This window comes from Macadamia integrifolia, chromosome 12 (genome assembly GCF_013358625.1).
Source record: "Macadamia integrifolia cultivar HAES 741 chromosome 12, SCU_Mint_v3, whole genome shotgun sequence".
In the NCBI taxonomy this organism is placed as follows: Eukaryota; Viridiplantae; Streptophyta; class Magnoliopsida; order Proteales; family Proteaceae; genus Macadamia; species Macadamia integrifolia.
The window spans coordinates 7,080,873-7,095,278 of NC_056568.1; the positions used below are offsets into that span (position 1 = coordinate 7,080,873).

Here is a 14,406-nt window from a genome sequence, read left to right on the forward strand (position 1 = left end):
TCTCTGACATTCATGGTATTCGGGAATTCATTTTAACATAAAAGGATGTTGTTAATAAGAAAGTGTGGTCACATGGCACAATAGTAAATGAATCTTAAGGTTTTCATGCAGGATTAAGCAACTCCATGGATCAAAGCTGTAAAACAAAGTAAGCACTATATGTGGGTAAACATTTTGAATAACAAATAACAAAGGGTATCACTACTAGCCTACAAAGGAAAATATGGCAGAAGCCACAGAACAGAGAATCAGATTTCTTAACAGACACAATTATAGGGTCTGAATTATAACATGGAGCTTGTCAGAAGACGAGATAAGGTATTTTATACAAACTAAGGCATTTTATATGTCATAGCTAAGAGTGTTTGTGTCTTGGTACTGGCTTGACACAAAAATATCTCCACCTAAATGGTTATGGTGGGTTCTGCAAGTTTTAAGGTTTTCGGTAGTAGTGATCAGAGTTTTAATTTTTAGAGGAAAGAAAAGTGTGGTAAGGTAGAGTGCCGGCTGAGTTGAAATGGATTCTGGCTGAAACTAAACCAATGATGACATCTCAGCCTGCAGCAAGGACAAACCCAAGCTTCTGTAGTTGGCCACAGGGATGAATTGGATGGAGAGTTAAGTTGAACTGGAGCATAAGGGGATGAAGTAAATGGGAAAACAGACAATCACACCCAAGGTGGTGCTGACGTTCACACTTCACATGATCCAGAGTGATGAGATGTCAACAAACAGGGAAAAAGGATTCGTATGTAAGTGGAGACATAACTATTGAAGTTATTAATGGCCAAAATAGCCATTCAAAACAATGATTAGTGGTCATATTCTCCCTTTTTTTTCTGCGACATCTTTTTTCACTTTGCTTCCATCAAAATAACTCATCGAAAAGTTTCGTTTCTCTTTCTACAATCCACCTCTCTTTACTTACCAATAAAAATTTTGTTTCATTTCACTTAACGTCAGTTCACTTCACTTAACGTCAGTTCACTTCACTTCCATTATTACCCCCTTAAAAATAAAAAAAATACTTCACTTCTAACCAAGTGGGGCCAAAATGTGGAAGTACATGTGTCAGATATCGTATTTATTAAGTTGATATTGTTCAATATTTGATGGAAGAAAACAGTTCTTGATTCAGGACATGGAAAACTATTAAGCAACAAAGAAAACAGTTCTTGATTCAGGATATGGAAAATTATTATGCAATTGCCCATACCTGCATGTAGGATCACGGCATTTGTAAGCGGTCTCACCAAATATATGAAATGGAACAGAGAAAAATTCATTGTAAATCAACCCACAGTAGATAGAAAACAAAGCCATTAGAAGGATCACATAGCGCCCACCAAAAAGCAACTCCATAAAGCTGCCAAGTTTCTGACAGGAAAATAAATTGTAAGTCACATTGTCTAAAAAAATGTCTCTTATCTTTGACTTGAGTTCACATGTTTCAGTAATAGATATCGATCACATTACAGATTTCTCATGCAGTTATGGATAATGTTCACATTCATAGATTTCATAGTGAGAATATACAGTTATCATCAGGCAATTATCTCTCTCCATCCCCCTTCTCTCTCTTGATTTCCTCAAAATTTAATGTAAGGAAATCAGGAATTCACCTCCAGCTATCCTAATTCCCCCCCCCCCCCCCAAATTAAAATTCGAGGAGGGAGCAATATGTTATATGCTTGTTTAACAGAGACAAAAATTCACCATAAGCTTTTGCCTTCGGTATGTGCACCCAATTATGCTGCAGTAAGCTTTGTGATGCAGCCACTAGGTACCGCAGCAGTGCCAAGGGAAGAAGGAAGAAAGGCCAGCTCGCTTGCGGTTTCAAGAATTTCAGAATTCATACTCTCTAGGAATTTTAGTCCCTCTGGGAATCCTAGTCCTAGTCTCTTAGGCTTCTGTCAGGGGTTTTTAATATGGTGGGAATGAACAGTGAGGGAAAAATAAAAAAAATTGGTTGTGAATTTGTGATGGGGTGGGGAAGATGGAATTCCAATATTTTTCCCATTTTTCCCTTTTCACCACCATGTTGCTTCCACCCACACACTTCAAAGTCCCACATTTTGGTAGGACTTTGTTGGGAAGATGAGGCTAAGTTACAACGGTAATAAAGGACAAAGAGAGAAGGAAGAGAGGGATGGCGCATCGTGCAGTTGGACATAACACCATTGCTGCTTCTGCTCCACCGGAGACCCAGAAAGAGAGGAAGGCATCATAATCATTGAACCAGAAGAACATGAAACCAGACTATGAGAAATTAGCCAACAAACCTTCTTGAGTACACCCTACCTAGTTCCACAAAAATACCTCCCAAATAAACCAGAACTTACGAAATTATAATAACCTAGGGCATCATAATCACTGAACTAGAAAAGCCAAACCACATTCAACATATTTACGAACTAGAAAAACCAACAAACATCTCACTCACTCCAATCACATATCTCAAACTCAGGAAAAGCTAACACAAATGAAAGAAACCAGATCGGGCATCAGGAGAACACACTCTAACTGTATTTGACGAGATAATTGAAGGCGTGGCCATCACAGTTGTAGGTGAACTTCTTGTTGCTGGCTGGGAGCTTCTGAAGACACTGCAAGTGAACAAACTGAAATTCCTTTGAATTTAGTGAACTCTGAGAGAACCACAGTTCCGCTAACAATGAGAGGGTGTAGATTAGAGACTTTTGTCCTACGTTCTTCTAGAATTTCTCTACAGATCATCATGCTGCTTATTTGTCTTCTTCTCTCTTTACCTTATCCCTTTGCAAATTTTCACTTTCCTTCCAGAATTGAAAGCGAGCTCAAAAAAAAAAGGCCAGACCAAAGAGACAGAGGAAGAGAGCTCCTCCTCTCCCCACTCAGTGATCTCCCTCCTCCAAAGATATCACTGAAACCCTCCGCTTCCTCTGCCACTGCCTCGATTAGCCCAATCTCAACAAGTTCGAAGAAGACTTACCTCTCCCATTCAAACACCTCAATTGCCCCCATCAAACTCAAAAAATTCGCACTCAAGCCCCCGGTATGCCTCGTGCTTGGTCCTCCCTCCTCGCCATCATCTATTGGCTTGTCTAGGTCTTGCTCTACAATGAATCTCACGGCCAAGATTGAAGCCCTGAGGACCATTTTTTACTAAAAAAGAAGTCTTTGTGAACCTAGAGGAGAAACTGATCTGTGTGTGTGTGTGTGTGTGTGTGTGTGTGTGTGTGTGTTTGTGTTCTTCTTCTCTTTCTCTCTCCCCTCATAATCTGTCTCAATGGAACATCCCACCCAGCCAAACAAAATGGGGTGGGATGCTACAGTGATTCTCCCCCCACTTTCCTTTCCCTGTTATGCCACCCCATTACATATGGCAGTCATTCCCACAACTATCCCACCCCACACTTCTCACCGTCTAAATGTGGTCTTACAGACTTCTGTTTTGGTTTTTTCTTTTCCTATTTTTATTGTAATCAGTTGTCCTCAATCAGACTGGATTAGGAATTGACAAGTCCAATCCTGTTTTGATTATGTAATTTTTATTAAAGTCAAGTCCAATAATTATTAGGAATATGAGTTAGATTACATTCTAGCTTTAAGTTGTTGTTGTTTTTTTTTTTTAAGAATTGTAGTTTGAGGAGTGTCAAAAACATGTCTGTTTTGACAATTCCAAGTCGTAGTTTGAATTCAAATTCAGTTGACTGTCAGACAGTCCATTTATGAATTCTATATATAAACGTAGTGGCCTATGGCCTTGTTACAATCCCAGATTCCTGCAATCAAATCAGTAAAAACAGCAAAGAGAACTAGAAGAAAAGAAGAAAAGAAGACAAGTCTGAAATCTGCCCAGAAAAACAGAGCAGCCTGTGATCAGTCCAATATGTGACTGATCGCAGGCATCATTAGCATATATAGGTATAAAACAAGGAGGACAAGGACTAAAACACCCCCCATTACAAGTAATAAATCCTAAACAGCAAATAGGGACCCGATAACTGACCCTATCGGGTCCAGTGGCTGACGCTAATCCCAATACTGGGATTAGCTCTCAGCCTCAACACTCCCCCTCAAGCTGGAGCATATACATCACCCATGCTCAACTTGGTACAACCACTGCGAAAGCTAGGTGTAAACAAGGACTTAGTAAACATGTTAGCCAACTGATCCGTCAATGGAACAAACGGAGTCTCAATCAGCTTCTTCAGAACAGCATCACGAACGAAATGACAATCCACCTCTATGTGTTTGGTCCTCTCATTGAAGACCGGGTTACTGGCAATGTAAACTGCAGCTTGGTTGTCACAATACATCTTCATTGGCTTGGTCATTGGAAATCCCAACCCCAACAGAAGTGACCTCAGCCACATCAACTCAGCCGTGGTATGAGCCATAGCTCTGTACTCGGCCTTTGCAGTGGACCAAGCAATAGTAGTTTGTTTCTTACTACGCCATGTAATAAGATTCCCTCCAACAAAGGTACAGTATCCAGTGGTAGATCTTCGACCACTAGCAGAGCCAGCCCATCAGCATCAGAGTAGCCAACAAGCTCCATATGCCAATTAGGACGGTTAATCAACCCCTTTCTAGGAGCACCTTTCAGATAATGAAGAACACGGACAACAGCATCCCAATGGACTTTCTGAGGAGATTGCATGAACTGACTAAGAACTCCAACAGCATAAGAAATGTCAGGACGAGTCACAGTCAGATAAATCAACTTGCCAATCAAACTCCTATACTGATGCACATCCTGAAACGGTTCACCATCATCAACACCGAACTTTTGGTGAGGATCCATAGGAATATCAACAGGTCTAGATGCAAGCATCCCAGTATCAGATAGAAGATCCACAACATACTTTCTTTGACACAAACAGATCCCTTTCTTGTAGCGGGTCACCTCAATCTCGAGAAAATAATGGAGATGACCAAGATCCTTGGTCTGAAAATGACGCTGGAGATGAACCTTTACTTCAGAAATACATACCTCATCATTGCCAGTAAGAATAATATCATCAACATATACCACTAAGACCACCAGCTTGTCACCTCTGCGACGAACAAAAACTGAACGATCAGAATAACACTGAGAAAACCCACACGTGACAATGGTGGCACTGAACTTGTCAAACCATGCTCGAGGGGACTGTTTAAGACCATAAATAACCTTGTGCAAGCGACACACGACCTGTATTCTCCCCCTGAGCAACATAACCAGGAGGTTGCTCCATATACACCTCCTCCTAAAGATTACCATACAGAAAAGCATTCTTGATGTCCAACTGAAATAACGGCCAATCAAAGTTGATAGCAAGAGATGTAAGAAGGCGAACAGAGTTTAGTCTGGCAACCAGAGAGAATGTCTCAAAGTAATCCACACCATAAGTCTAAGTATACCCTTTGGCAACCGGACGGGCCTTTAACTGCTCAACAGAGCCATCAGAATGATACTTAACAATGTACACCCAGTGACACTTAACCAGATCCTTACTAGAAGGTAAATCTACCAGGCTCCATGTACCACGACTCACAAGAGCATCCATTTCTACATCCATGGCAGCCTTCCATCTAGGAATACGGGCATCATTATGGGAATGGGAAATGGGGTTAGTGGAAAGGGATAGGGAAAGGCCATGGATGGGAGAGGGATGATGAGATAATGGCATAAAATTATCAATAGGGTACACAACCATAGATTTCTGAGTGCAGGAACGTGTACCTTTACGATGTGCAATTGATAAGTCATCAGGCGGAGGAGGAAGAGGAACTTCACTAGCGGAAGACGGCAGTGGAAGGAGTGAAGCTTCAGGGTTAATTTCTGCACCGCCTGGCTGTCCAGTTTTCTTCCTGCGCTAATAAACCTGGAGTGGAGGTGAGGCAATGGTACCAGGGGCATCAGGGAGGGGTATAAGAGAGGTATGGGTGGAGAAGACAACTCCGGACAAGACTAGGACACCTGAGAGGAATAAAATGTACCTTCAAAGAAGGTCACATCAGCACTGACAAAATTCCGATAACGGGGTCATAACACATATCCTTTCTAGGTATGAGAGTAACCCAGAAAGATGCACTTAGTAGACCTCGGGGATAACTTATCAACCTGCAGATGTAGATTATGAACAAAAACATACACACCCAAAGACACGGGGTGGAACAGTAAAACTGGGTAAATTAGGAACCAGAACAGAAAATGGAGACTTATTTGCCAGAACAGAAGATGGCATGCAATTAATCAAGTAACAAGCGGTTAAAACACCATCACACAAAAAATGTTTAGGGACATGCATGTGAATCATAATGGCACGGGCAACCTCAAGGAGATGCCGGTTCTTGCACTCTGCTACCCCATTTTGTTGTGGGGTATAGGCACAACTAGTTTGATGTATCATCCCATGGGTATCACAAAACTCAGATATATCAGTTTGAGCATATTCTAAAGCATTATCAGAACGAAAAATCTTAATAGGAATGCCAAAATGAGTCTTTATTTCATTATAAAAATTTGTGAAACACATGTAAAAATTCAAATCATTCCTTTAACATGTACAGCCATGTAAGGCGAGAATGGTCATCCACAAAAGTCACAAAGTACCAGAAACCAAATCTGTTACTGACTCTGCAAGGACCCCATACATCATAATGGACTAAAGAAAATAAAGACGGACTACGAGACACAGAGCGAGATGGGAAAGACACAAGATGATGTTTACCTAACTCACATACCTCACACTCTAACCTAGAGACAGACTTAAAACTAGGAAATAAGAGATGTAGCCTAGAAAGCGACATATGACCTAAACGTCAGTGTCATTGGAAGGGAGTCGCATCCCCAACAGCCGTAGCAGCAACAGTAGGACAGCCGCGGTTGAGGTAGTATAATCCATCCTTTTCATGCCCTCCACCAATCGTCTTCCTCGTGTGAAGATCCTGAAAGAAGCAGTAGGAAGGAAAGAAGGTTATTGAACATTTTAAAGAACGAGTTAATTGACTTAAAGAGAAAAGACTTAGTGGAAATTGAGGGACAAGGAGGACAGAAGATAAATTAATGGATGGGGTAGGTGAAATAGTACTATGTCCAAGGACGGGCGTGGAAATGCCATTAGCAAGGATAACAGAGTTTGAACTGACATTAGGAGAAAAATTCTGAAAAAGTGATGACTTACCGGTCATATGGGCAGAGGCACCCAATGATCCAAGGAGTAGATGTAGTAGTGAGAAGGGCGGAAGTACTTGTGTGAGCTAGAGTAGCAGCGGATGTAGATGCACCATTAGATATATTAGAGGATGCCTCAAGAGTGTGCAAGCGTCGAAGCAACTAATTGATGTCATCTCGCAGACTGGTAGCTGAATCTCCTGATGAAGGTGTTGGTTTAGGATCAACTGGAGCCATTGGGTCAGTACCATCATCAGACACTGCATGATTAGCTAATTGTGTTGCCCACTCAAGTTTACTATGCTTTGCCCAGCAAGTCTCAACAGTATGGTTAGGCTTTCCACAAAAGGTGCAATGGCGAGCTGAACGATCAGAGGGCTATCCACCAGATCCTCGACTAGCGAACCCAAGTCCTCCCCCACTACCACGACCACGACCAAGACCGCAACCGAGACCACGTCCACGGTTGGCATGGAAGGCAGAAGTGTCTTTGGCATACTGATCAGGTTTAGTGGAGGAGGTAATACGCTGCAGGCGTGAGTAAGTATCATTCAGAGTAGGCACAGTATCTCCTACAAGTAAGTGACCTTTCACTGCCTTGAAGTCATTGTTCAAACCAGCTAGGAATTTAGAGACAAAGAACTCGTTACACTGAACCTTCAACTTGTCAATGTCAGTGGTCAAGGGTTAGAAGACATTTAGTTCTTCAACCCTTCCTCTGAAAGTACTGTAATATTTGGAAAGGGGTTTGTCCGACTGGTGAAACTGAAACAGTTTTTCATAAATATCATAAATTCGGGTCATGTTCATTTCCTGAGAGTAGGTCTCCTTCAAATCATTCCATACTCCCTTGGCAGTAGAGTGAAACATGACATTGGCAGCCACATCTGGTTCCATACTATTCCATAACCAAATTAAGATTAATGCATTCTCTTTCTGCCATTAAACATAACCAGTATCAGATTCTTTGGGAGGATCAGAGGTAGTGTAATCAAGCTTATCCTTCGCCATCAGGTAAACTTTGACTGACTGAGCCCAAAGAAGGTAATTCGAGCTTCCCTTAAGCTTGATAGAAGTAATCTGGACATTTACATTGTCCGATGCAGAGGAGGTAGTAGGAGGAGTAGCAGTAGTCTTGGTCTCAGCCATGAGTGCAAGAATTAAGGACAAGGATGTATTGCAAAAGCAACTAAGTATGAAGAACTCACAACCAAACCGGAACAACAGCAGCCAAAGAGCAATCAGACCTAAAGAACAAAAAAAAAAATTCTAGCCGATAGTTGCTGCTGGTAGGTGAATGTCGACTTTGATAGGAGTAGCAAAGAAGGCTTCAAAAACCTAGTAGGGTATGTAGAAGGGTAGTAGAACAGCAGCACATAAAACCATAAAGTAGTAGAGCTTCACACATAGGGCAGCAGCCAAAAACAAGTCACATATAGGGGCGGCAGCCATTAAAATTTTGCAGAATTTGTATATTGGCTTCAGCGAGTCCAGAGAACTAGGGCTGAATCCATGTAGCAGTGGTAGAACAACCTGATTGTGTTTATCTCATTATAATCAGGTCAAGAAATTAAGATATGGGCAGCAATAGGTGGCTGCGCACCAAAGAGAAGTCGCGCAGGGTTGTGATCAGCAGAGAATGATGATTCAGTCCCTGATTTGATTACAGAAGGCTCTGACACCATGTCACAATCCCAGATTCCTGCAATCAAATCAGCAAAAACAGCAAAGAGAACTAGAAGAAAAGAAGACAAGTCTGAAATCAGCCCAGAAAAACAGAGCAGCCTGTGATCAGTCCAATATATGACTGATCGCAGGCATCATTAGCATATATAGGTTTAAAACAAGGAGTACAAGGACTAAAACACCCCCCATTACAAGTAATAAACCCTAAACAGAAAATAGGGACCCGATAGGACCAAACTGACCCTATCGGGTCCAGTGGCTGACGCTAATCCCAATATCGGGATTAGCTCTCGGCCTCAACAGACCTCAGACACCAATTTATGTGTTAATAAACTTCAGTTTTAATAAACCAAGCTATTGCGGATTCAGTGGAGTCGTGGTGGATTCAGTAGATACTTGGTAGATTCCAAGCCTGAAGATTGGGTAGATTACAAATTTGGTTCTTTTATCCTTCTTCTCCATCAAATCAGGTCAGAATTCTTCACTTTCCTATTTGTGATTTTCTGTCCTATCAATTTTAGTTTCAGGCTGCTATTAATTAGAACATCAATTACTGAATTTAACATTGTTATATTCCGCCCTACTTAACCATCGATTTACCCTATTGAATCTTAGGTTTAAAGTTCTGTTTTAAAAACTAAACTTCTAGTCAATTTTCCAAATTTCCTAGTTGGAAACTTTGCAGGCTTGATCACCCTATTGAACTGAACCATTGAACTAAGTTTCAGCTCAACCAAAGTAATCCTATTTGAATTATTTTTTTTTTTTCAAATATGGTTATAGTTCCTTTCTCTGTGATTTTGGAATTTTCTAATGAACCTTGCAATCTATGTTGGAAACTGCAGAATGAAAAAAAGTTCTAGATGATATAAAACTTGCATTAGTAGAAACCTAATAATTGTAACAACACTTCAAGATAAACTGATATTTTTTAATTCACTAACATTGAGTGAATATATGACCATTTACAGTTCAGATTACCAAGAAAAACAAAGGCACAAACAATACACTGGGCACTTCCGCTAAAACAAGATAAACAATGTAGTCTACAGTAATGCAATAGAATAATATGAAAATAAAGCATACCTGAGAACTAAGCTTTCTCTCACGAGCTAATAGAATTAGTGCTCCCAACAACAAGCATATTCCATGACCCCAGTCCCCAAACATCACGGCAAAAAGAAACGGGTATGTAATAACAGAATAAACTGCAGGATTTGCTTCTTGATATCTAGCAATTCTGCAAAAGAATATTGGGTATCAATATTTGTGAGGTCTGAACAATAAAGATCTTAAGTAAGGAACAAGTAGCATCACCACAGAGTTATATATAAAGTTCCCCAAATAATCAAGCAAATAATTAAGCATCAAATAGTGAGTCCTTAACGCAGACCCGGTTTAATTTGGGCCAAGTTTTAGTAAGGATTTGAGTTAGGCCCTATATTTTATTTTTTATAATTGTAATGGCCTAAAATATAAAGCCCAAAAGTGCACGAAAATTAATATTCCATTAGGAGGTCCCATGCTTAGAGTCATCATATTTTAGCTGCTTCAGAATCCAATTGTTAGTAATATTAGGCAACCAAAGTCTTTACTAGAAAAAGTTGACTGTCCTAGATTTAGAAGACTTCCTTTAGGGCGCGTTTGATTGCTTGATTTTATAAAGACTAGTATCTTTTAAGAATATAACTCCTTAGAATATGGTTCCCTGGAATTGTCTTCTTGAAAAAATAACTGTTTGGTTACTACGGATTCTGTATGGTGATTCTCTCTGAATAATTGTTTGGTTACCATGATTCTATCTTTGGGAAACACTCAGATCATAGCCATGGTTAGGGATTTCAGAAAGAAAAAAAAATATAAAAATCGAAGGTAGACGACGATAGATCAGAGAAGGCAGGGGAAGAAGAAGAGTTGAGAGAGACAGACAATTTTTCCTCCACAGATCACAACCATGGTTAGGGATTTCAGAAAAAAAAAAAATATATATATATATATACATATACAAAAATTGAAGGTAGACGACGATAGATCAGAGAAGGAGAGGAAGAAGAGAGTTGAGAGAGACTGAGACAAGTTTGCCTCACCTTCCTGCGCAGCTTCGATTAATTTCACTTCAGCTCACAAGCTTGGGAGTTCTTAGATAAGAATCACATGATTCTTTGCTATGTATAAAAGTGGGTGATTCTTGTGTGAGGGCAGAAAATCAGGCTTCGCCATCAAATTTTCAGATGGAACCGGATTCTAATGGTACCAAACACTATCATTTTGTAAGAATCATGATTCTACAGAATTCGTCGAATCAAGCAATCAAACACGCCCTTAAGTTTTTTCTATAAATAGACGTAGCACCCCCATACGATTATGGTTAATGGATTACTTTTATTTGATTTGTGTTGTCTTAGCTGACTCCTCCCTTCTCCCTACTCTTAATTTGGTAAGAGAACTCTCTCACAATAACTTCTCTATTCCTCCTACAGTCGTACGGTTGTCAGATCTCCCCTTCTTTATCACCTAATTCTTCTCTTCTTCATTGGGACAGCTTGACAAAATTAATTTCCTTTCTTTCCTCATCCTTCCCCCCATCACAGGTTAATTTAGGATCTAAAATCCCTACTTTATCTTCTTCCACCAACACATCGGTCACCCTTTTCTCTAATCAATCCACCCATCAATCCTTAGTTATTTCTTAATTTGAATTTAGAGTTTAAATTATTAAAATATGTTATCACCTTCCAATAATTCTGACTGTTAGATCTGAGTAATATTAACTACCAGATCTATTTGGTAGATCTAGGCATTATTAGCCCTTGAAACAGAATCTTAGAGGTTGGAGCCCATTACCGGCAGACTGAGCTTTCATCAATCTGCATCAGTTTGGTATCAGAGCCAAAATTCCTTTTTCCTATGGCTAATGATTATGATCTACCACAATCTCAAGTTCATGCACTTCAACTTCACATAGAAAAAAAGAAAGAAGAGAATTAGGAGGGCTTTGATGTCAGGCTGAATACAGGAAGCACTCAACCCCCAATATAATTCAAGCTCCAACACAAGTAATAGAAGTTAGCAGCAAACCATTATCTATCGCAGGCAGTATATAGGCTTCAAACTCAGAAATTAAGGGTTAACCAGAACACTCACATCCAGCCACTTGATGGGCCTCAAACTCCCATCGACTTTGGGTCCTAAGGTGGTAGTTTGGCCCTCCAGATCTCAACTTTAAACTGTGGTCCTGATGCTGATATATGAGCAAGCCATGAAAAAGGAAACTAAGTTACAGATTTGGAAACTCAATGCAAAATAACCAAATTCCACCACCTGATGTGCACCAATACAATACCCATCGATACAATACATGTATTTAAAAAAATTTGTATGTATTGAAGCATATCGTACGATACACACCAATACTCTCCGATACTCATCGATACATACCGATACTCTCGATACTTACAATTGGCCCCGAACAATCGAATTACATGTGTATCGGTTCCTCATCGATACTCACCGATGCTTAAGATGCGTATCTACAAAACCCATTTCACTTTTCAAAACAGAGCTTGTTCTTCTCGCTGGCAATACTTAAGCTTCCAAAATTTGAAGCAACAGCACTTTTACCCAAAAATATTCACAATCATGATTTACCATTTTTTCATATCCTCCTTGTCATAAATTATAGCATTCTCATGTTGATCATCTCCTCTAGTTTACATCTGCAGAGTCCTTATAGCTAGATAAGTGTCTTTCGTTTAATTTCTCCATTCCATTTAATTATTAATTTCTAAAAGAATCTCCACAACTACTGTCATCATTTCCATTTAATGTTGTTTGTCCTTGCGACAAGACAAGTGTGTTGATCCTTCCACAAAAATGAACGTTGTACCTCATGTCATTATTGATCAAGTTATTGCCATCCCTTTTGCAATGTTCTAGGAGTATTTTTTATAAGACGCAAGATGGCAAGATCAAACAATTAAGTTTGTTTTACTTCTTTTTTTTTGCGATGTTTAACTGGATTTAGGTAAAACAAATTAAATCATGGCATCAAACATGAATTATTGCATCAATTTAATCATAGATTTTAAAATTTCTTAGAAAATCAATAATACAACATCACTACATGTAAGAAACCTCATTATTTTAAACAGTTTCAATTGAATACACTTGTCTCTCAGTACGGTGTTCTCTATTTTAGCATTTATGGCTGATTTATTTTAGGCAAAAGTCTATAAAATATGTTTCTTGTACATTCATGTGTGTATCTTTAGCGTGCCTTAGCATATCTCCGATACGATACCTTTCGATCGTATCTTAAATTTAGCCAACCGATATGGCAACCGATACCAATACTTTAATCCTTGCTCTCACCCCTCAATGTTTTGGGAAAGTCACCCCTCAATCGACTCTCTCAGTCTATGAAGCTAACACTCCAATTTTCATTAACAAAACTATGCCCAAAAGGCTCAATTGCTTCTCATAAATAGGCTTGAGAACCTTTACAAAATAGAAAACAAATAAAATAGAAAACTATTGCAAAAAGGAAACTAATATGAAAAAGGAAAAGTATTCATATCTAGAACTTTCCTAATTGAGAACTACTTGTTTGCCAAGAGAATAAAACAAGTGAAAAAGAAAAAAAGAACTTTAGTTAACATTTTCCTAATTCCTTCCCCCAGCTGTAACCTTGCTGACCAAGGCTCTCAATAGGACAAAAATCAGAATCGGTAGAAAGGGAATAGGCCCTCCTAGAAGCTGATTGATTCTTTCTTCCTAGCTTCTTGATTAAGTTCCACACAAAGAGACAAAATACTCCTTCCAAACAGAACCGGTAGAGGCATATTTCCTTCCTTGTTGGCCAAGATAACAATGGTCCACACAGGCTGGAAAATAATTAGGAATCTGCTGATCAATTGCCCGAAGGTTGACCCCATTTTGAAGGCTCAATCTGCATCAGACTTCTTGATCTTCGAACAAGTTTTCGAGAAGACCATGGATGAAATTGATGTTGTCAAGCCACAAAAAGATTCCGATTGAAGACAAGATCAATTTGCTCTTTTTTCTCTGGCAGATGGTCAGAATTTCATCCAGGTTCGAATCCTACTGAGAGGTCCACTAGATATCAGAAATTATTAAAGAAAGAACAAGATGTTTCTTTTGTCCCTTCCAGGAGAAGATTCGAAAATAAAGAAATGGTTACACAACTCTACAATGATCCTGTGGAAATCAGGACCATTGATTTTGGACAAACCCTACCAATTTTGAACGTGACCAAAAAAAAATGTTAATTTTGATCATGAGACACTTCACCAAAAAAATAAAAAGACCGTGAGATACACTTGATCATCATACTATCAAAACCAACAATCATGGACTTTGTTCAAGTGGTGGAGAGTATCCCTAAATGGCAAGTCTTTTCTAACGAGGGAATAATGCGGACCCAATTTAAATTTGGGCAAGGTTTTAATTATTGTTTTGATTCAGCCTTAGTTTTTTTTGGTATTTATTATTGTAATGGGCTGAAATATAAAGCCCAATGTAGGAGACTTAAGGGGTGCATGAAAATGAATATTTTA

At 39.4% G+C, this 14,406-nt stretch overlaps 1 protein-coding gene across 1 annotated transcript in view; it reads right to left on the reverse strand.

Annotated features, from left to right (window-relative positions):
• LOC122058156 (V-type proton ATPase subunit a1-like) overlaps positions 1 to 14,406 on the reverse strand; it is a 67,238-nt gene that overhangs the window by 5,849 nt on the left and 46,983 nt on the right. The window contains exons 11-12 of the mRNA XM_042620675.1: positions 9,917 to 10,070; positions 1,217 to 1,377 (exon numbers count right to left, since the gene is read on the reverse strand). Coding sequence (XP_042476609.1) covers positions 1,217 to 1,377; positions 9,917 to 10,070 — 315 coding nt within the window. The remainder of the gene's footprint in view (positions 1 to 1,216; positions 1,378 to 9,916; positions 10,071 to 14,406) is intronic.